The following is a 23985-nucleotide window of genomic DNA, read 5'->3' as shown; positions in this document are numbered from 1 at the left end:
TAACCCTGAGCTATCCTCCCGAGATGAGGCATTCTGACTCTGAAAGACTTCAGGGGGGACAATCAGTGTTTGCATCCCAGATTACGGGGAAAAGTAGGGTAAATCAAATCACTGATACTTGGGGCCTCCCCCCAGAGGAGTAGATGGAACACTGTCTCACAATTACCTTCTGAATCTCACGCAATTATCAAACCCCAACAGGGTCCTCTTCCCAATATAGTTCACATCTATTCTACTAAATTCTGCCAAAGCAGAATCCATAGCTTTCCAGAGGCGTTTTTAAATTTCGATTGGGCTTAATCTCCCTTCCGTTTTCCGGCATTTTTTCCTGAAAACGTCTTAGAAGCATCATGATACCTTTGGCTTAGAAATCCAACACAAAATATTTGATCAACTCCTTCGTGGTCCTGCTCGTGCTTCGGCCTCCTCCAAAGTGGTTTGAGCTGTGAAATCCCCTAAGAATCAGGACGGAGGCAGAACAGCATGGCAGAGAAACTTTAATTTACCTCTATGGCGAGTCAGGCGTTTATCAGTCTTCCTTCATAGCACCCACTCATATGCTGTGATTCCATTGTATCCCAGTAAGGTCTAAAAACGAGTGGATCTGAAGGAGCGGTGCAGGATATCGTAGGAGGGATTTAGGCATGGAAAGAAGGGAGGCACGCATGGGGTGGAGGTGGGATGGCATTGCTACAGTGTTGCCCTACGGCATCTTTTAGAGGGCAGGTTAAAACCAAACCTGAGCCCCAGAACAGGATGCTCTTTTGAAGGCGGATAGGGCTAACAGTACCTAAAGGCAATCATGCTAAATTCCATACTTCCTCCTTCCATCTCCTAGCTGTTCTGTTTGTCATAGGTTCAGAAGCCAAGGATAACACCACAGATGTGTTGCAGGCCATTGGTGTAGGGGGATGTCTATTACTCCAGTTCAAAGAATAAGTTAGTACGCGATCAATCGGACATCACATCTAGGGATTAAAAAGCAGCAGAAACCGCCATGCATTTTCACTGACTAGGTGCACTCTTCTGGATTGGCAGTGGAGTAAGATCTTAATCAAATCTCTAGAAGTACATATGATCGGAAGATGCTCCCTTCAAGGCTCATGCTCAGCAAATGGCACCCGCAACATGCTGGATACTGCTTTACCATATAAAGGCATTGAGATAAAGAACATGTGCATACATGCACGTGACTTCTCACCAGAAGCACTACAAGAGGGAACAAAGACTTCTAGTTTCTATGCAAAAACATGAGCCATACCTGGTCCCCGAGGTGTTTCCATCAAAACGGTAAACAGACAAAAGCAGACAGTATCCCTCATTTGCTTTTAGTAGCAATGGCCGAGACAGGTCTATAATCTCCAGAGAAATAAGCCTTCATTGAAAGCATCCAAACAACCTCAATACAGTAAGTGCTCAAATAAAATTCTGTCGAAGCAAGCCTCTACAATAGCACTCTTTACTTAAACACTTTAAATATTAAAAACACTGACCGTTCACCCCTACAAGGAAAAACACAGTTAATACCAGATCAATATACAGTACAGGCAGACTTGGTATTGTACTGAAGAAGGAATATGAATGATATGCAAGCAATTAGAAAATGAGAAACACCCAGAAGAAACTTCTTTGGGCTACAGTAGGAAAAGCAGCACAAAGTAAGACTTTGGGGGTTAGAGGCAATGAGCAGCTCATTTCAACTTGGAGTCATATTAAACATCAATAATGCAATCATGGTTTTTGGGTACACCACATTGTTTTTGTCAGTGGAACGTGCTACACACGCAGGGCCAAGGATGGGATACAGGACCTGGGGGATGCCCCGTACACCACGTTCGGGACCTGCATCGTGGAACAGGTGGCGACCCCAAGCTCACATCAGTCCCATCTTCCAACCTCCAGCCTGTGACTTTGTCACACCACCATTCAAGACTCTTGAATCTATCAATGTCATGGAATGAGGCAACCTGGTGTCTTATTATGTTTTTCGGCCACTGTTAAAATATGTTGTGTTACGTTATGTTATAGAAAATGAATACTGCGCATAACAATGGGGCGACGGGCAGCGTATTTTGCATCTGGGCACAAGTGGAAAACAGATGAACTACTGTATGAAAATGTCAGAGGCCTGTCTGGTAGTGAAATAGTTCCGATAGTAGAGATTTAAGTAAAAAGGAGCATTTTAAGATGCTTGCCGGAAACTATGAGTGAGTTTTGGAGTGCAGGGAGAAAGGGAGGCTATTTCGGAGTTTGGGTCCAAGCACTGGAAAAAACACACCTCCTTTAGAGGTTTAGTGACTGGTCGAGGTACTAAGCAAGGAGGAATTAGAAGAGTGAAGAGAGTGTGAGGGATGGTAGAGTTGAATGCGTGCCACAAGATAAGGTGGAGCCAGGTTGTGCACGAATTTGAACACCAGGCACAGGATTCTTAACATGATCCGAGACTGAAAAGGGAGCCAGTGGAGGCTTCGCCTAGCAGGAGAGATAGGCAAGTCTCTTGGGAGTTTGCAGACTAAGTGAACTGCCGCGTTCTGAGCTACCGGCATCTGATAAACCAGGTATTTCGGAAGGCCAGCATAGAGAGCATTGGCATCGTCAAGTCTAGAATTAACCAGTGCTCCAACCACCTGGTCTTGATCATTGTGTTGGAGGCAGGGGAGGACATGTCGCAAAAGGAAAATGCTTAGGAAGACTTGTTTTAGTACGACCATGTCTGTGTCTAAAAGCACCCCAAGATACCTTATTTCGGTTATCAGGTTAGGGAACGAAAACCAAAGTGTCTCATAAACGAGTCTGTTCTATTTGAAGGTTTTGACATTGATAGGCAGCTGTGCAACTGCTTTCAATGAAAAGCAAAAGCGTTGTTCTCAATTTAGACCTCTACATTCCAATTTCTTTAGCTTTATCTATGACGTTGAAAACCCACCAGGGTGTTCAAGTGCCCGCCAAAAACATTGCTACTATATTCCATCTGAACAATACTCATTTGAAGGTTAGAAGGCTGCGACAGTTGCTACTGGAATTGGGATCTGTGACCCTCAGATCTGCAGAAGGCTCATTCTCCACAAGATCCACATGGGTCCAACCCTGCACCCTCTTCCATTATCTACTCGTAGAAAGTTCACCAAAAGTGCTCCATCATTGCGATTACTAAGAGAAAGAAATACTGACTAGAAAAATGACGATTTGTTTTTCTTCGATTGGAGTAATTATGTACGGTGGAGACCACTGCAAGTCCTCATACACCCCTTCCATAATTAAATACCCTTACCCACCACCCCTCATATAATTGCTTTGAAAATCGAAAAAGAAAACCAAGGCAATTTTTTCTAGTATGTATCTTTGCACTCACAGTAAACGAGTGATACCATTGGAAAGCGGCCTGAGCTTACAAGCGCCTGCCAGCTGGAGTCAGATTGAAAGCCCTGGGCTGCCCAGAAGAAGGCTAACATTTGCCATAGAACACAGCCAACTATACGACAAACATTTTAAATGCAGTTTGGCTAGGATCTCAAAGTTCCACATCTGTATCTTCTTCAGAATTCCTGGGCTTATCACAAACTAAGAAATTCAGATTATGGCAAACTAGCCGAAAAACAAAAATGACCCCACAAAGGGAGACCTACGATTCCAATTTTCACATTTTCTTTGCTGGGCCCGGAATGAGGGTCTATGGTTTATTGATATACACAAAGAGCATTAAATTGACAGGTCTGAGGCCATTTCACCAAAATCCCCTTATTTTAAATACTTATCTATTCTGGCTCAATAGAGTACTCTTGTCTTGCCAATTCCAAGGCCTCGGAGAAGTAGGACCACTCCAACCCAAATTCTAATCGAGAAATATAATACCATATGATTCCTGATGGGCAAGATGGACAAAGAGGGGGAGATCAGGAACTAGGACTGAGGAATGCCCGCTAACACTACTATCAGGAACAGGAAGATGACAATGCATGCCTGGAAAACGGGGATTAGCCATCAATGCTTGCATTGATGGCTAATCCCCATTTCACACAACTACCTCCATCAACTTTTGCATCAGGCAGCAAGCATTATATTGCTCTGCAAAACCAATGGTAGACAGTGCGCAAGCATTCTGACATTATCCGGATGCATGTCCACTGGCACCCTGGCAGCAACATAGAAAGAAAACATTTAAATAAGGAATAACACAAGGCGAACAGATTATTCCCAACCTGGCTCCATTCCGAGTGTTAAATTACAGCTGGAAATATTTCTGTAGTTCTCTTTGCCTGCCTCCCTGCGGGGCTGCTTCTGATGAACGGAGAGATATGTCGTGCTCCTGGCAACAGAGAAACTGCAGTTCAAGGCTCTGCCAATGTTCAAAGAAAGAGCACAATCAATAGCTGTGGCCTAGGGGCAAATGATGATCGAGGGGAGATGTTCAGGGGATCAAACGCTGTTCCCTGGAAGACAGCAGGTGTCTTGCATCCCTGTATTGGAGAGCTCTGCCTCACCCCTCACCCCATCTTCCAATATCTAAGCATTTATTTTCCACCCAAAGAGCAAGTCACAGACTGCAGACAGGAGAAATGCTTATTTTAACTGAGTCACGGGGGAAGCGAAAGATTATGTCTCTCATGAACCAATTAAAATCCCCAAAAACAGCTGGTACCATGAGTCTTCCAACAAATACAGCTTTCGGACTTCCAGAGTGGTGGGCAAACATTGGGTCTTTGACCAAAGCCAAGAATTGAACTTTTCGTAAACAGTGTTGCACTAGCTCAGCGGTTGTCATCTGCCCAGTTGTCAAGGTACATCCAAAAACAGGCAAATTCTACAAATTGACATTTTCAGCAATGTCCATGTAAATTCAATTTTTTACTAGCGCTGAACAGAATAATTTTAGGACGGGAAACTGGAGCCCTTCCAACAGTCTACGAACACAAGCATGTCACAATAATAAAGTTTGCTTGTATGCATAATTAAAGTAATCATCAGGAGAACATTTGATATACCAGGACATGCTTCATTAGCATTATTTCCAGCATACCCAATTGCACACTACTTTCCCGTTAATTATTATTATGCAAGAAAAACATTTGTTTTGGACATTTACATACATGTCCACATATACTGAAGTGTGTGTACCTTCTCCTGCCTCTGGGGGCCAAAGGACAGGACTATGTACCCCAGGTTTGTCCAACTCCAGGCTGGAATCCCGACGGGTTTTCAGGACCTCCCTTATTAAAATTCATGAGAAGAAATTTGCAAACATTTAGAATCATGGTATGCAAATTTATCTCATGAATATTAATTAGGGTTATTCTGAAAATGTGAAATGGTTCTAGCCCTCGAGGCCTGGAGTTGGACAACACTGAATTCTACACACTAGTTTATTACCTAAGCCATATCACCATTACATTATTGTTCCTCTACTAGCACATTATTCTTTGAATGATCAACGCCCAAAGGTTTTCCTTAATAGATGTTTGCAGCTGATAAATGTTCACCCCGAATACAACAATGTTTACACCACGTCTGGAACACTTCCTATCATGAGGCAATGTAATCCTCAGATTATAGAACCATACACATTTTCTGGAAAAATAGTGTACAGTGCTCGACGACAAGTAAAATGAGGCTGCCTTTAACCTAAAGGCCACTGCATTTTCTTTTAGCGCATCTGGAGGGCAATACGCTGGAACTGAGCTTGTCAAAGACAGGGGCCTACTTTTCTGTAGTGCAAAAGTCTACTTGTTTGAACATCTACAATTTACAGCACTAGGGAGGAAAACAGTAGATTCACCTTGAAGGACTGCCTCTGGCTGGTCTGCAACCTCTTGTGGTGACGTTGTGGCTACTAACGTTGAGGAATCAGTGACAGGATTACAGAGTGGACATGTGAGCATAGGTTGGTCAAGCCCAGCTACTGGCAACATGAAGAAAGGGCCAGCTTCTAGTAAAGTATGTGTGGGATTTATGAAGCACTAACCTAGCCGGGAAGCAATGGAGCTGGCGATCTCCGGTAGAAGACAAGGAACGAGAGGGAGTAACTGATGGAATAAACCTACAAAGTTGCATCGAGGTAAGGTTTGTGAACACAGGTGTGCATGCCCTCTGCTGAAAATGAGCCTGATCCTGGGATCTTGTATTTCATTTGTTCTAGGCACAATTGCTCCAGTTTCTCCCGTTGGTAAAAGGACTTGGACATAAGAGTATCCGAGAGTGTCCAATCAATGTTTTATTTATTTAAAAAATGCATACATTTAACCAAGTTGCACACAAACTGAATATAAGCTGTGGAGCCCTAAAGTGGATTGATGCAGAAATTCCACAACAGAAGGGGAAAAAAATCTTATAACAGCGAGTCAGGATTCTCCCTTCTGCCAACTGAAGGCGCTAGATGAGTTATTTAGAAAACTCAGCAGCAGCGATGACCCAGAAACATGAACAGGTGATGCAAGCATTTAACCACATGTTACAGATTTCAAAACAAGTTCCAATACTGAAGTGCAGTGATAGGAAGATAAAGTCAGGTCTTTCAATGTGCTTTTTATATGCACCGATTTTTGCATGGACTTGATTAAAGCTCAGCACTTAAGGGGTTAACCCACAAACACAGGTATTGCTGACATGATGACTTACGAGTTTATACAAAGAACGACTATGTTCTTCCACAGGTTCCTGGTCCCCACCACTTTCACAATGCAGACTCTCTTCGGCTTTCTGGTCAGCTCCTTCTCCAGCTCTAGAACGAGAAACATGGCGTTACCTTATCTGAAGGCCACACAGACACACATCAGCCTACAACGGCGGCATGCTGACCACTCCTGTTGAATGCAAACGAGAGTATAATGACGTATGGTAAACACATCCAAATGCCAGACTCTTAATACTGTAAGAAGGGTTGCACCAAATGATTGCCATGGCAGCCAGACTAACATATACAGTACAGTTTGAGTTCTACAAATGAAGCCTTCCCTAGGTTTTGTCCTAAAAGGCAGTACCTTATTGATTATTACAGATGCTTTGCTGCTGCCCATAGAGAGCCTTGAAGGGGCCCTTTCCAAGACTGGAAGAAGGTGGATCCCCAATAATCTTACTGCAAATGTTCGGTTCTCGTGGAAGAAACAATGGCAGCAAGGTCAATACAATGATGGCAACGTTGAAACAAAGCATGCACGCAAAGTGTCGATTCTCAAGTTAATCACATTTAGGAAAATGTCCTGGTGGTTTCCTCCAGGTTAAACGCAGTGCTTATTTGAAAGGGCCCATACAACAATTTCTTATTGATTTTCTTATGAGAATCTTATTAAACTTAAAATCTTACAAATCCTACTTCAAACGTATAAGATTTGATACGACTAAGTATTTCTGTGTCTTATTTTTCCCAAGAATTTGAATAGTTTCTCCCAAGTTCTTATAAGCTACTAAGAACAATCTTAAAAGGCATTTTTGTATCGCAACTGATTTTAGCTGGTTTCGAAGAGCCAATGATTTTATGGTGGTTTAAGGTGAACAAAGTGCAGATTCTGAACATGTACATCCACAGACACAGAGTCTGCCACTCCTGTTATTGCATGGGTACTTGGGTGATGCTGTGCTGTGTTACTGTGCTTTTGTACCTCGTTGACAGACCACTTAAGTAGTTAAAAAAAAAACTCTGATCCTTGTTGGACTATCTTCCAGAGAGAGAAGGTTAAGAAAAGTGTGTGTTGGGTTAAACTATGCATTGGGATTTCAGGGCAATTTTAGAGGAATTATAGGTTAGACGTAGTGAGGGGGTCATCCTGGCAAATATGAAGGATTAAACCTGCCTTGTCTATGGTGCTGCAGGTAAGTTGCCAGATCTAGTCGGATTTGATTTTGGGTGGCTTGCAGTTGCATATAGTAGAAAGAAAGCTGCAAACCTATTCGGGTCTTGGAATTGCAGCTTCCACCTTGTGCCGCAGGAGATAGCGGCTCTACATGCTTACTGAGATTGGCTGCAGAATAGCGTAGAGCCTAAAGGCAATGGATGGAACTTTTGGGGACTCCAGTGCAGATGGTATTTCGGCTGACAAGCTAGGAAAGGGGACTGCATTGACAAAGATTCCATTAAATAAAGCGACCACACAGAACAATGCAATTTAAGTGTCTTGGAAGGAAACCCCAATTACTGTGTAGCAGCAGCAATATCTTCTTTTTCTGGGCTATGATAGGAATCCTTTGGAATGGACTGCATCCAGTTTAAAAAAATGGGAAGGGAATTGAATTTGCTGGCATTTATACTGGACTGAACCATCTCATTCTCCTCTACTCCATGATTTGGACACTATAGTCAGACTGTGCTCCAACTTTCTGGTCTTCCAACGAGGGCACCACTACTGCAGGTACAGCTGGACTTTCTAGGTCAGTGGAACCCAAGTATCGTTGGCGTGGGAAAGCGCGGTAGAAAGGCAATAAACATTAATTGAGGGGCGTTGCAGAACAAAGACGGAAAGAGTGCAGGAAGAACAGAGATATAATCTTTGATGTAAATGAGTCGGCTTTGTGAATACACAAAGTAGTCTCCAGGGCTTTTTGGTGAAATTCGTCTAAATTAACCACAATTCCCTTTCTACACACGCATGCCCAATGCATAGCGACTACGCACACCATAATCGCAAGAGAAAGAAGATCACAACCTCTAAATGCGAGTGACATTAATTTGTCCAAAACATGGAACTGTTTGTACTGATTTTTCAATCATTTAATCGTGGCAAGCCAAGACTGGAAGCAATGTCGAATTGTACATTTGGCCCTCTTGCTATCGAAGCCTACAGAATACACTGCACAAAGCTGTAATCATCTCGCGGCAGCTGATCATTGGCTTCATTAGGGCATGCTAATAATTGAAATTCATTTCTGAATTAAAAAGTCATTTCCTTAAACGAGTTCAGTTTGGGCCATTCTTACGGGTCACCATGTGTGTAATTTCCTCAAACCTGGATCAAACTTTATTAACAACTGTATAATCTCAGACCTAGTATACCCAATCACAACCATTGCCCTCCACATTCATTTAGCTCAACGCTTCCAATCATTCACATTGTTCAAAATGGCGAATCCTACCGTAGTAAGCTGCCGAAGGTAAATGAACTAAGAAGGTGGCTTAGATACTCATCTGATTCTTAATGCTGGTTTTACCAACAAGTTGGTTTAACTTAACGCTGCTTTAACACCCAAGTATTTGGAATACTTATTAACCTTATCTTTAGCTCACCTCTCTTATTATCTCGTCCTTGCCAAATTCTTGCTTTCCTGCCACTTTTAAGCATGCACTTATTCTTCCCATTCTGAAGAAAACCCACTCTCGACTCATCTATTCCTGACAATTTCCATCCCATCTCTCTTCTGCCCTTTCTTTCTAGAATTGTAGAGTGGGCTGCCTATGCTAAGGTAACCCGCTATCTGAATCTTCACTCTCTCCTTGCTCTTCTTCAATCTGGCTTTCATTCTTCTCACTCTACAGAGAAGGCTCTTCTACATGTCTCAAATTCTCTCCTCTCTGCTCCTCTATTTTCATTCTTCTTGACTTGTCTGCTCTTCTTATTTCCTCTCTTTCTATCTTGGGTATCTCAGGGTCTGTTCTGGAATGGGTCTGTTCTGGAATGGTTCCATTCCCAACTCTCCCTACTGCCCTACTCTAACTTGGGCTGGGCACTCCTTCACTCCCTCTCTTATATGGTGTCTCTAAAGGCTTTGTACCTAGCACTCTTCTCTCTTTATACTGCTTCTCTTTCTACTCCTACCTCCTCTTTCCATCTTTTTCATCTGTACACCATCGACACTCAGATCTTTTTTCTCCTCCTCTTCGTTTGATTCTGCTCTTCACTCTACTGTTTTAAACTGTCTTTCTGCTGTTCAAAACTGGATGTCATCATTTTCTGCATCTCAACCCTTCTAAAAATGAGGTTCTGTTCTTTCCTGCTTTTACTATTTCTCCTAGTCTTCCCCCTTCGTCTCTCTTCTCCTCTATCTTCTATTTTTTTCTCACTATCTGCGTGTAACCTGGGCGTTATCATTGATCCTTCTCTCTCATTTTCTCTTGACATTTCCTCTATTGCCTGCTCTTGTCGTTGTGCCCTTTAAAATCCGTCATGCTCATTTCCATCTCTTTTCATGCCACAAAACCTCCTTTTTCTCTATTGCTTGGTCTTCCTGCCTCCCATCTTCTTCCTCTTCGCTCTGTCTATAATTCCTCAATTTGTCAGCTCTTTTCTTTACTCGTTCAGTCTTCCATTACACCTGCCCTACTTTCTATCTCTTTACTTCCTTTTGAATCTCGTCTTTTTACCACTTTTTCTCAATCATTTTCAAATATAACCATGGTCTGGCCCGGCCTCATCTCTCTGCCTTACTCTCGTTTCATGTCCCATCTCGCCCACCGAGATCACAGAATGTATTTCCCAAACCTCCCTGTGCTGCTTCTCTTTTCCGTTCCTTTGCTCTTCTTGCTCCAAAACATTGGAACTCCCTTACCCCCCTCACTTCATTCTGCTTCATCTCTCTGTATCCTCCAATCAAACCTCAAAACTTATCTTGCATCTCCTCGTCTCTTAATCCTCTGGGTTTCCCCTCTTATGTTTTTACCTACGTTTACATTTTATCATGATTGTACTGTTTTTTTTAATATATTTTGTTCAGCGCCTTTGGCGTAAGGCACTATAAATCCAATAAAATTAAATGAAATTAGATGGTGTGGCAGCTTTCATTGACAAAAAAGAAATAGGAATTACTGATTTAGCACACACTATATCCAGGTGCGGTCACAACAAATTAATCCAAATTGGTTCAATTTATTATGCAGACCTTGGCAATAATGGCAATGAGTTGTTTTTGCAAGTCAATCTTTGAAGTTCTTCATGTAATCAGTAACAAATCTATTTCCAGAGCTTTTCCTGGCAAGATTACACCACATGATCTAAAGTAAGCATGTTGTCACTTTGGCTACAGTTTGGGGTCACTGTGCAATAGGTGCACTGTGAGAAACCTGAAGTTATCCTCACTCCTAGATCCCCTGGAGCCTCTTTCTCAGGTGGCCAGGGAAAGGCCATCACTCTTGGAACCGGAACCTGGGGTCGAGAAGTGAGGGAGAGTCACCTGGGTGTAGGGTCCTTGGGCCCTGGGAGTGGGGTACCCTTAGGAGAGACATGGTATCCCCCTTATCCTGTTGAGACTCAACCAGATATTTCCCCAACCTTTGTAGGTTATTGTAGAGCTGTTCCCCTCATTTCCCCACAGAGAACGCCCAATAGTACTGAGACGAAGAAGAGGCAACTAAGAGCAATGAACACCATACACTTTCACCACTTTGGTGCCGGGACAAAGAAGATGCCTGCAGAGAGCTGTAAGGGTCAGGCATGTCCCTGTAATTATGGGCCGGCAAGTCTAATTGGAGACCCACACCGCTAGCCTGTCAAGGGACTACAGGTGTATAAAAAGAGACTGGAAGAGCAAGAACTAAGCTTGGAAGAAGAGGGAGGCCTGGATGGAAGAAACCAGCAGGGGACCGTGCTCCTGTGGAGCCAGCCATGGTGGAACTGGACGAGAAAACAGGATGCTGGCAAATTTCCAAACAGACTCACACAGCCTGTAGCCCGTGGGCTGTGTAAGTGCTGTCAGACCGGGAGCCTCTGTGATCTGTGCTCAGCAGCCAGAGCTGCGAGAGAGCACCAACTGAAAAGGACACCGTCCGTGTTCTGGGAAATAGCATTCCAGTCGCTGGCGTGTGAAGAGAGACACACGGCAGGCAAACGAAGCGTGAAAGGGCGAGTTTCCCGATCTCCGCAGGCAAGGAGAAGGAGAGGGAGAGGGAACCACTGAACCAAGAAGCCCCTAGTGTCATTGGAGGATGCGTGAGCACCGGGCACTCCTATATACAAATATTGAACACGAGTGAATTAAATTTTACAATGAAGTGAAACCAATGCTTATTCCAGACCAAATTAAATGGAACTTTAAAAATCAAATGAAACTAATGTTTACTGAATATCTAATTGAATGGAACTTAAAAAAAATATTAGGCAAAACCAATTTATTGAATACTGATTAGAATGGAATTTTAAAAACAGCAAAAAATGAATGTATATTGAATACTGCATTGCATGGAACTTTACAATTAGCGGCATAAATACTCATTGAACATTGAATTTATTGAAACCCTGAAATTAAGCATTCTAAGCACGGAATGGAATAAACCAAGTAAGCCAACATGAATAATCCCAATGCCCAGGGGAAAACTAATTACAGAAAAGGTCATCCATGTAACACAGAGTCTGTCATAAGGTGGTTGTGAGTAAAACACCCTGGAGCTGAACTTTTGTGAATGAATGAAGAGTGACAAGGCCAAAGATTGGATAGGATGCGTAACAAGTGCTGGCAGAGCCAAGAGGCTGACAAGGAAAAGCCAGAAGATTGTAAATCTGCACATCAAAGCCAAGAGGCCGAGAGTTACGGGGCCTGGTTGTGCGACCTGTGGTAGATGGACCGTTTGGTCTAGCAAATGCACCTAGACCAGTGAGCGCCTAATGCTGAAAAGCCAAAGACATTGTGATGTGGAAACTAAAGTCTTTGGGAAGGGAGTCTTGAGAAGCTACATTGTGCGGTCTTGAGAACAGAGCCCCAAGAGCTCTTGGGTTTTGTGATCCGTGGCGCTTGGAACCTCGAAGATTAGTTTTGAATTAGATCACGTTGAACTGAAGAGAGGTAATCTCTAGACTTTTTTTGTGGAACTTTCTTGTATTTGGGGAAGGGGAGCTGAAAGAAATCTGCTAGCTGGGAAAAGCTCAGAACTTTGAGTTGAACACAATTTCTTTTGCTTTTAACATCCCTACACATTGGTTAGCTTTAATTGTGAGGGCAAGTATAGGTTCTGGACAAGGAGAGACGTTTAAATTGAACTCTTTGACTCAGACTTTCCTTCAGATGGGGAAGTCCCACTTTAGCATAGGGCAAGGTAGGCCTTCTACCATCCTGGCATTTGATTTGATAAAGTATCTTATTTTGAATGTTAAGTCTGTGTCTTCCTTCATGATGCCTTCACAGCACACATTATTGGACTGCCAAAAAGGCCAATTAGGTGATAATCATTAGGAGTGTGAGTCTTCTGGAAATGGTATGTTGCCAAAGGTATGGGCTGGAGTTTAGTGCTTGGTTGCCGCACAACCCACGGGTACAAGATGAGGGCTCAAATTCAACTGATAGAAATAAAAGAAGGTAACCGATTGTGTGTTTACTTCTCCTTCACAGCACCAGCAAAATTGTCGATAGCCCCCTTTCTGGTTTAATTAGAACTTTTGAACGAGAATGAAAATGGACTAGAACTACTGCGATGTAGTGAGGGAGACGAAAACAAGGCATCAAGTAAAATGTCTTAGTTTAAAAAAACAAGTATGACAGCAAAAAAAGCCAGGACGGGAAGGTGTGGTTGGCAGACAACACAGATACAGGCTTCAGCCCTACGGACAAGTAGCATAATATCATCTCGAGTAGGAAACATTAGGCATATAGGAACCCATCCAGTGCTTGGCCGATCCTTCCTGGCACCAGCAGAGCAGAGCCACTGCAAGGGGCTCAATATTACACTGCCGGATCTGAGGAGGAACCTTAAGGTAAGCGTGCATCTTTTCATTGGGATGGACTATTAGATGCAAAGAACTATGGATAACAAAAAGGCATCTGTGTTAGAGTTAAAGACCTATTCACATGCCTAAAAATAACCCTATTGGGAATGGAAATTACTCTTTTACTCCCCAACACTCATTTTACTCCCAACTTACAAATAGGGCGTAAAATATTCCTACCTCAAAAGCTTATCTGGGCTTATACCGTTCAATACAGCCCGTGTTTGAAGCTCACCGATTGGAAGGCACCTCCCTAGCAGGGTGATTTGTGATAGCGTTTTCATGTAATTTTAATAGAGATTTTAAGTGATTTTTAGTATTCAAGAATACTATTAAAGTAGCACATTTAAATTCTTACATTTCCACCTACAACATAAGACTTGTGCCCTGGATTTGCTTCTATAATCTGAAAAGAGCACCTTGAGTACCTTTACTTATGCCCTAAGGCATGAACTAAGATCTTGGAGAGTTTTCTGGTCCACCTGACTGGTGCCATCCCCTTCTGTGCAGCGCCCCAGCCAGGAAGCGTAGAGTGACTATGCAGGCCTAATGTATGTGTGTCTGCTGCAACTGCAAACATAAAATCGAATTGTTAAAATCTGATGAAATCATGTCACCTCTCACTCGTTACTCTCAAGTATTAGTTCATAAATCCCATGCATTTCCAAGTATCGATACGCCTTTGGCTTATGTAACCTTTCTAAGGCATTTTGGACTAAATCATTTGAATGAATCCAATCAACATACATTTTGGATAACAGGATATTGTTTATCTATGCTACTGAAGGTAACAATTTCGTTTTAAAAACGATATTTGATGCACCAGAGAAATAAACAGGCCAGAGCATTCCCGGCCTTGAACCCAGTTCGCGGACCCAGCTCCCGCAGGTGTTAATCACTAGACTACATGAGTTACTTTCCAAAGACATGGCAATCGCGCCCTGTTAAACTGAATAAACAGGGCATGTTTGCCATGTTCGACCATTCAAAGGAGCGCACAGTCCTATGAGTGTTCTACTAATACAGCAAACACGCCCTGTTCAGCAGAATGACTTTCCATTCTGCTGAATAGGGCGTGTTTGCTGTATTAGTAGAACACTCATAGGACTGCACTGTCCTATTAGCGAATTTACTGCCCTGATGACAGTAAACAAGTACAAGCTCCTCCCCAGAGGTGTTTGGTGTCCTGACCCACGTTTGAGCTATCATGCTGCAACATTAGGTGCTGTGGGCTTAGAAAATCCAAGATGGCCAAAAAGCCCACATGTGCGCCAGAACCAGGAGGACCACGCAGTTTGTGCGCACACCAAAATGGTTGCCTAACTTGCCACCCACCAGTGCGAGCAGGATGGGCCGGGGGCCATGAGTGAAATGTGTGCCAAAGGAAAAACAGCACTTTAAAATCACCTTTTGTTTCTCTGAATGCCAGCTCAAAATGCCTATTTTCAAACATTGCAACACATCCAAAAATCTCACTGAACACCAGCGGACATCTGGCAGAATGAAGTATGTGTGCATACTAAATCTGGGAAGTTGAAGAGCCCCAAAACAATGTTCATAACAAGACTGGCTGAGCTCTGCAGGTCTGCAGCAGCCTAACTGAAACTGGATTTAAAACTACCAAAAATCGAAAATGTTTAAATTAACTGAGTGACCTACTTTTGAGTGTCACATAGTTTGTAACTGTTAAAATGTCATAGTTTTGAACTTAGAATCAGCATTCTAGCTGCATATGTAAAAATTGTCTTCACTTAAACTGGGGAACAAAAAGTGACATTTTACCTGAAACCTGGTTTAAGGAAACTGGAATTCTGCCAGACAGCTACCCACGACAGGAGTGGGGGCTTGCCCAACAAATGCATTCGCAGGCCTGGCTGCATTCTGTTGCTCCTGCCAAAAGGAGGTCACACACTCTCTGATTGAATTACCAGGGGATTGCAAGAAACTAAAGAAAGGGCCCAGGCAGATGGTTTATTACGGTGGTCGTAAATGGCTTCCTTTTGAACAAAGCCCTGCCTTGACTCAGGCAGATGGTTTATTGGGAGGACCGTAAAACAGCTTCCTCTTGGCAGAAGCTGGGAGGGGCAGGGTCTCTGAGCTTGGCAGAAACTGGATAAACTGGTTTCTATACCATGTGACCTGAAAAGACACACCCCTGTTGGCCAGAATATGATTCTAAGAAAGATGTATAACTCGCAGTGCGGACTTGTCAAAATTATTTAAATGATACCATAATTCTTGTGATTTTTCGGTGCACGTTTTAAGACGCGTTGGGAATTTGTGTGATGTTCTAGGGCAAAACCCCGCTATTTATTGACACCACAGACTCTGTGTTTAAGATAGAGACATGGGAATTTACTGGAGTATGTATGGACAGGCCGTGTATGTGTGTATAATTTTTAATGAAAAACCAATGTTGCAAAACCAGTTAAAAAACGCAAAATGTTGCCGGTTCTGAATGCGAGCTCTTAGAAACATCAGAGTTTGAACAGAGTATACCTCATGTGATCCGTGATGGGTGCATGTAATTTCAAACCACTGTGCATCTATGAAATATGTCTTTAGGTCAAATATAGATTTGTGTGTAATTTGACTGGGGAGTGTCCTATCTGCAAGCCATTAAATGACATCATTCTGACACACAATCCTGTTCTCCAGTGAGAACGCAAAGAATTCTACAACCTATCAGAACTCTGAAGGGGTTGGGCCTAGAAAGCTAGCCTCTCCACCCACTTTCAAAACACATAAAAAGAGACTGCTGGGACAGGTAGAGACATTCAATTCCATTTTCTGCGGAGCATGCTGACCGACGACTTCACATCCAGAGATCCTACACTTGGACTTCCAAGCTAAACAGAGACTACAGAACTTTGAACCAAGAAGGCCCACTGCAAGCAAAAGTATTTGTCAGCAGGCCCAAAAATCATTTGCAGACTATCAACAACCGGGCAAGCTGTTTGAATTCCCTGCCTAGAACATTGCTGTGTCCGGAGAAAGCGGGACTAGGAGCCGTGCAGACCGGTGCTAGCCCAGACCAGCAGAACCCAAGATCCCGGAGCAGTGCCGGTGACCCAGAAAACAGAGCTGTACTCGGAACCGGAGACCAGATCGCTGTGAAGTGCTGTGCGCAGTGACCGGATCCGTGACAAAGAGTCGCCTTCCTGTCCAAAATCTCTTGTGAGTACTCAGCAAAACTCAGAACCTATCCCTTAGTTTAATATAATATAATTCAATCTATTTAACCTAAGTAGAACTGTCACCTGTCATTTTCTAGCTGCAAGCTGTAACCTGTCGCTTTGAACTTTTAAAATTTAAAATCCGAAAAACTACCTTTATTTAATCGTCCGTATCTCTGGAACCGTTTAGGAACTTGGTTTAACTTTCCTCTGAAGGCTTAGGATCTCAGCTTTTCAACAAGCTTAGAACCGACTTGCTACTCCTTATACTTTTGCCGTAATCGTGATTCACGCATTCGCGAATTTTGCCGCGATTTGCGATTTGGCCCGATTTCTTTACTTGTAAAAAGATAGCTGCTTTTGCCTGAACTGCTAAATTTCGTTTGCCTCTTAAGAACCATCCCTGAATCATTGCTAGAGTGAGCCTGAACTAATATTAACTAGATACCACTCACCCTGAACCTCCTGAAGGGAATTAAAAGCATTTTCAGCATATTTCTCACTGCATTGTCACCATATTCAAAGCATTTTGCCTGTGTTTCAAAACTCCTATTGTTGTATAAGCTGCTGAGGGGGAATTGAACTGAATTCTATTTGATTGCATTTCTAAGAACTGTGTGCTCTCCTCTTCATTTCCTTACATTGCATAAGGGGGGGGGAATGGATTGCCAGAGAAAAGTGATTACATTGTTTTGTTGAAATCATATTGAGTATTTTCTGTATTGCATTTTCATTCAACATTGCATCCATCTGAAACTAGATAAAGCATTCTCTACCACCTTATTCTTCTGTTCCTATTCCCAAGCGTGCTACCTCATCCTTTATACTACTCCTGGGTAATCAAATCAGTTTATTAGTAGAACATTACCCATTGTTGTTAACTGCTCATGTTCTGAAGTGTGATATTAATTATTAATTTATTATAAAGTGTGATATATATATATTGTTTACATTCTCAAATAAACCATTTAAACTTGCAAAACAGAACTACTTCTTGGCGTAGTGGTGTCAGGGGGGTTCCAAGAGAGGGGTGTTATATAGGGGTAGTCATCCAGAACTCATGAACTGGACATAAAGATATATCAATAAGGGTTTCCATTCAGTATCCCAGACTAGGCATTGATTTAGCTGTAGTGCTGGATTGAATCCTCTTACAAAGTGGGGGCTCGAGCCGGGATATTCTGGGTTAGATTTACCATTTGTGCAGATTAATACAGTGTGCCAGCTGACCAGATACACATATCCGGTCGGATCACCAAGCTGTGTTACGCTGTAAAGCACTCCTCAAAGGAACGCTCTAAGGAAACGGTCTGTTTTGCAAATATAAAATACAAACTTCTGTAAGTCAGGAAGGAACTCAAATTCCAGAATGACGACCTTGGTAGATATGAAAATAGCCAGAGAGCACTTCTTACATAAGCTATTTGTGAGAGGTGAGTGGACTCATCAGGACCAGACGGTCTGGTTGCAGGCAATTGCACCCCAGATCACTGAAACAGGGTCAGATATATGGAGAGACCAGGGTCCCTTACATGTGGCCTTGAGTGAACTATATATGTCCCCTAAGGCCAAGGATGAGCACAACAAGATTGCCAGGGTAGCGGCATATTTATATTTACATATGGGAGCCATGCAGGACAAATGTGCTGAAGGCCAAGATCTGGCGAGTAGGCAACTGCTGGCATTACACAAGGCCCAATCTGATCTGGACTCTTCTGAGCAGAGGCTGCAGAGGAGCCAGGCGTCAGAAAATGATAGTAGGCAGTATATCATTAAAATAAAAGAGGACATGGATATACTGCAACAGGAAAAGGCTGACCAGGATACCAGAACTCTGGCCTTGCAGAAGGAACGCCAAGACAGTTTGGACTCCCTACTGCAGAGCCAGAAAAAGCTGGAGCAACAGATCAATTTCAACAGGGCATGCACAGAGCAGGTAGCCACCTTGCAAATCCAACTAGACGGAGAGAAAGAGGAGGGCAATAAACTGATCCTGAAAGACCTGGATACCCAGGCAGTTTGAGATCAGGAGCGCCAGAAAGCTGGTGCCTTCCAAAGGCAAAGGGACGACCTGACGGCACAGATGCAGACTCTTAGTCAGGAAAGGGACACCTTAGGCCAGGAAGTCTGTCACTTAAAAAAAAAAATGGAAGAAAATCACCTGGCCCACCAGGGACTAGGTGACCTCCAAAAAGAACACCAGGACTTGCTAGAGCACACCAGGAGGGTGGAGGAGGCTCTGGCAAGACAGGAGCGGGCCAATAGGGACACAACTCAGGACGTAACCCTCCTGCAGCAAAGACTGGCCCAGTGCTCCAGGACCAATCAGGAAACGCAGAGAGAGAATGAGGCTCTCTGCCAGCACAACGATAGGCTCCAACAACAGGTAACGATGCAGGAGAGACTGATAGTCTAGTAAGGCCTTAACTGAGGAACTGAAGGCGCAGGCTCTTGCATTGCAACAGGAAGCAGGGGCGGATAGAGACCAGGTTCGCTGGGAAAGGGAAACTCCTGAGCATAACCTCAGGAGCCCTAGTACCAGAGGCCTTTATCTCTCTCAGTCCCTGGACTCTGCCACCCCCATGTCCCCTGGCGCACATGAGCACCGGGCCACGGGGATGGCAGATTACTATCCAGCCAAAAGCATGGGGCTCATAGGCCAGTACCACCCAGGTATGGAGGGGCGGGCATCTGGGTATGGGCACCCAAGCGCAGTGCAATTTAGTGGGGAACCAGAGGAGAGTAGGCTCATTAAGGGCATCCTGAAAACCTCTGCCCAGTTAGGTCAGTGGGGGGGTACCCATCAAATCCTGGCAGCGAGGAGGGATCTGAAGACTCCTCTGAGCGGTACAGGACACAGGAGACCAGGTCCCCACATTCTGCCAGCCACTCCCAGTCTCGCAGAATCCGGGAAAACCTGGACGATCAGACAGGAACCTCTGGGAGCAATGCCTCTGACTCAGAGGATGAATGGACCAGGGTTACCCGAACCAAAAAGGCCAATAAGGCAAAAGGGGCCTTGCTTAAGGACCCATTGAAACAGATTAAGGCAATCAGGAGTGTCATCACGCCTTATCATAAGAACGCCAAGTATTCTGTTTGGGAACACTTGGAGCTCTATGAGCAAATGATGGAGACCTTTCATTTGAAGGACAGCCAAAGCTGTATTCAGTGTGTAAAGTGGACATTCTCCCCAGAGTACTCCAGTTTCTTTGCGGGGCTGGAGGACCAAAATCATTCAATGTGGTCCACCTATAGGGCGGCCATCTTGAAACATTTTTCTGTGCACAGAAATCCCCAAGAGGCTCGCAAGGCAGCCTACAATTTGCAATGTGGGGAGGATCAGGCCCCACAAGAATTCATGCAAGAACTGAAACGTGCCTTTGCGCAGACCACCAGAAGGGTGCGCGCAGACAGCAGAGAATTTGTCAATACATTTTTCCATGCCTTGCCCAAATACATAATGACCCAGCTCGTCAGAGATTTTCATGAGAAAAGATCTTTAGACTGGGTCATTGAACAGGCTACCGGATCTATGAGGTGCAGAAGCCTATCGAAAAAAAAAATAACGCGCCGAAAAACCCCAAAACCAACAGCACCCCTGTTGCTGCCAAGGTGGCAGAGGTAAAGGTCGCCCCCGTTTTAGATTTGGAGATGGGGGGGCCTAAAAACCTGCCTGAACCAAATAATTCACAGCCCAGAAGGCCCTCAGGCCAGTCACAGACAGGGAGTCGAGGAGGTAGTCCCACAAATGGGGTCCCCCGCTCCCCTGACTATGTAAGTCCCCGCTACAAGGGAAACCGACCAATCCTGGGTTGTGTGTGGACTCCAGCCCAAGGGGGGGGATCCAGCCAAGCACCTGACCCGGGGAACTTCCCTCCTAACTTCCCCCAGGAGGGCAGAAATTCTCCAAATCCTGGGCAGAACTTTTTCCCCAGGTATCCGCCCAATTTCCAGCCCCAAAATCATCCATCCTTCTTTCCCCAATTCCCTGAGCCCAGACAACCTAATCCGGGAGAGGGGAGGCCAAAGGTGGAGGGGTACCAAAATCTTCCCAACCAGGGATACTACCAGAGAAGGGATAGCTACCCTTCCCGGGATCAGCCCAGGGGAGAAAATAGAGCCCTGTATCAGCCTGAGCGGGTTTCCCAGTTAGAGCGCCAGGTCCAAAATATGGCACAGGATCTGGGTCACATACTGAGGGCTCAACAGAACCCTCAGATGAGCATGCCACCGCAGAATGCCCCAAACTCTGGACCTGGTGCTCCAGAACAATGACGGGGGCAGCACCCTGATAACACACCGGTTCCCAGGGAGGAGGCACAAGGGGAAGGGGGGTGTAAAGCCTTGGAGGAAGCTTCCTTCCCAACTTGTAAACAGCCCCTGGAAAACCAGGAACCGGAAACAAAATCTCCTGCCCCTGAAAGCCTGCCTCCCAAGGAGCAGAGGCGGGGTAGGAGAAACAAAGGATCCAAACAGACCCACTTTGTGGAGGAGGTACAGGTCTTCCAATTTGAGGGAGAGGGATCCTCAGAAGATCCTGGGGAAAGGATCTTCTCCTTCAGAGATGGGGGGGGGAACTCCTCCCAAGGAAAAATGGGTCCCAAGGGATGTCAATTCAGACTGGGGAGATATGGAGACTGAGCTACCGCCGCCCATCATCTCATCCCAGAACCCACAATACCGAAATCCCCTGGTTCAAACCCATCCTGGTGACTGCCTCCAAGAAGGGGGGGGCGGCCCAGAACCGGAACCAGGGGAACCCACAATGGCTCTGATCTCCAGTTGCCAACTTTTTCTTTCAGATTCCCAAGGCTCTCCACAGAATTCTGCCCAAATCTCTTCTCTCGCCATGTCCAAAACCAGAAAGTTAGCCCAGCAGTTGTCCAAAAATGTGCATTATCTGTGCCCCCTTGAGGAGAAGGAGGGAAGATACTATGCCCCGGTACAAGTACAGGGGCAGGGTACAATTTTGGCACTGGTGGACACTGGATCCCAAGCTACCCTTATGTCCAAAAGGGCCTTTGAGGAACTAAATGCAGGAAGGGGGGAGAATTACCGAATTCCTCTCACCTCTCTTCCTGGACAACTGCAGAACTTTGACGGGAAGGAAATTCCCGTTGAGGGGACTGCAGACTTGGACATTAAAATTGGGCGACACAAGGTGAAACACCCGGTCATAGTAGTGACTCCAGAGGGCACCCCTTGTTTACTAGGGAATGACCTCCTGAGAAGGTTGTCACCCCTAATAGATTGCGTAAACAAGGTCCTCTGGACCCAGACTAGCCGACCAATAAAATTAAAACAGAGTGTCAACCATGTTAGTTTAAACGGCACCTACCACATGGTTGAACAAAAATCTGACCAAGTAGAATTTCACTTCCAGAACAACCAAACTCCAGAAGTGACAGTAATAGCAGTAGGACAACAAACTGGTGATGGGGGGGTCCTCTCTATTTCTGAAAATCAACCTTCCTTCCAGTTTAAGGTGGTATTCCACACTGGAAGGAAACACCCTGAAATTCTTTACTAATCCACAATCAGAAACTCTCACTCCTATAGTCCAGAAAGATGTGAAGTCAGCTCAGAGCCTGGCTGATTTTCAGCAAATTGGAGAGCAGTTGTTCATCCCTGTTCAGTTAAATGATGGGAAGGACTCTGTTCTCGCTCGAGTGTGTGTGAACAACGGTAAGAGCTTCATCAGCGAAGCCATGTTCCGCCAACTCCCAAAAGATCCAGCCATTCCCACATTCAAACTGATAGACAAATGGGAAATGGACCTGGAAGCACCCAATTCCAAACATCTCCTGCCAAGCAGGTGTATGCTCAAAATCTCCATTGGCAACAAGAGCATAGTCCACAATTGCTGGGTCGTGCGAGACGTCACTGCCGCTTTTTACTTAGGCAGTGACATTCTCAATCGCTTTGCCATTAGTTTGGACCTAATAAACTTCAAAGCTTGGTCCCGATTAGCAGATAATCCCATGGGCTTTGATGATCTAGAAAAAGCATTTAGGTCAGCTCAATTGCTACCTTATGCAGTTGAAATTCAGATCAAAGAGGAAGTCACCATCCCAGAAAGGACCCGACAATTCTCCCTGGAAGTGAAAGTTAAAAGAGGACAATATTTGCAAAACCCTGATGCTTATATACATCTAAATGCTTCTCTCCAAGAGCAAGGGTTGGGGTAAACCCAACTCCATTAGTCAACATAGAACATGACACCATTCCAATAGAGGTGGATAACAGCGACTTAAAGAGTATTACTCTAGCCGCAGGCACCATTATTGGAATGGCGGTTGATGACCGACATTTTTCCATTGATTTAGGAAATGAACTGTTAGGGCCAATCCCCAAGGACTGCTTTGACAGTGACGACAATACAACACCAGACAGGATTTTTACCCGGCATGGGGGGGAACTTCCTGGTGTACACTTCTTGCCCTTATGGTAAGGAAGATGTGACTTGTGACTTCAGGAGGGATGAGGTGATTTTCCAGGTCCATGAGGGCTGCCTTTCCCACCTGAAGCCTCCAGTCCAAATCAGCACTCTGACCAGGGACTTCTCCACCCAGCTGGAGGAGGCCGCTGAGATAGCCAAACCAGAAGTCTTTCCAGGCTTCAGGCAGATGGTGGAAGAGAGAGTCAACCTAGCTGATGCCTGTGTGACTCTGGAACAGAAGCAAAAGTTGAAACAAGTTTTCTTGGATTTCCAAGATCTCTTTGCGGTAGACTCATATGACTGTGGTCGCACCGACATCCACACCACAACAATCCCCACGGACCCTGGCATGACTCCAGTGTTTGTGAAGCAATATCGCCTGCCTCTCGCATCAATGGAGTCCCTTACTGTAATAATTAAGAACCTTGAGTCCCGGGGAATAATACATCCAGTACACAGCACCTTCAATAATCCGGTGCTGGGAATATTGAAGCCAAACGGCCAGTGGAGACTCTGCGCCGACCTCCGGGAGCTCAACAAACGGGTCCATACTTCCCGATGGCCTCTGCCCTACATTGACCAAGGGCTGGCCCAGATCCAGGGGTCACAGGTATTCACTGCAATAGACCTGACCAATGGATACTGGACTGTGCCTGTCAGTAGGGAGGACCAATACAAGCTGGCTTTTACCTTTGGGGGCCAGCAGTACACATGGACCCGGACTCCCTTCGGATACCTCAACTCCGGCAATGAA

General features: G+C 44.7%; 1 protein-coding gene across 1 annotated transcript in view; it reads right to left on the bottom strand.

Annotated features, from left to right (window-relative positions):
* Nucleotides 1–23985, bottom strand: part of SLC22A23 (solute carrier family 22 member 23) — an 857723-nt gene that overhangs the window by 197272 nt on the left and 636466 nt on the right. Inside the window, exon 6 of the mRNA XM_069613506.1 lies at nt 6613–6715. Within this exon, the coding sequence (XP_069469607.1) occupies nt 6613–6715 (103 nt within the window). The remainder of the gene's footprint in view (nt 1–6612; nt 6716–23985) is intronic.

This window comes from Ambystoma mexicanum, chromosome 5p (genome assembly GCF_040938575.1).
Source record: "Ambystoma mexicanum isolate Mex_15411 chromosome 5p, UKY_AmexF1_1, whole genome shotgun sequence".
NCBI classification, from domain to species: domain Eukaryota; kingdom Metazoa; phylum Chordata; class Amphibia; order Caudata; family Ambystomatidae; genus Ambystoma; species Ambystoma mexicanum.
This window is presented reverse-complemented; position numbering and strand designations above follow the sequence as displayed.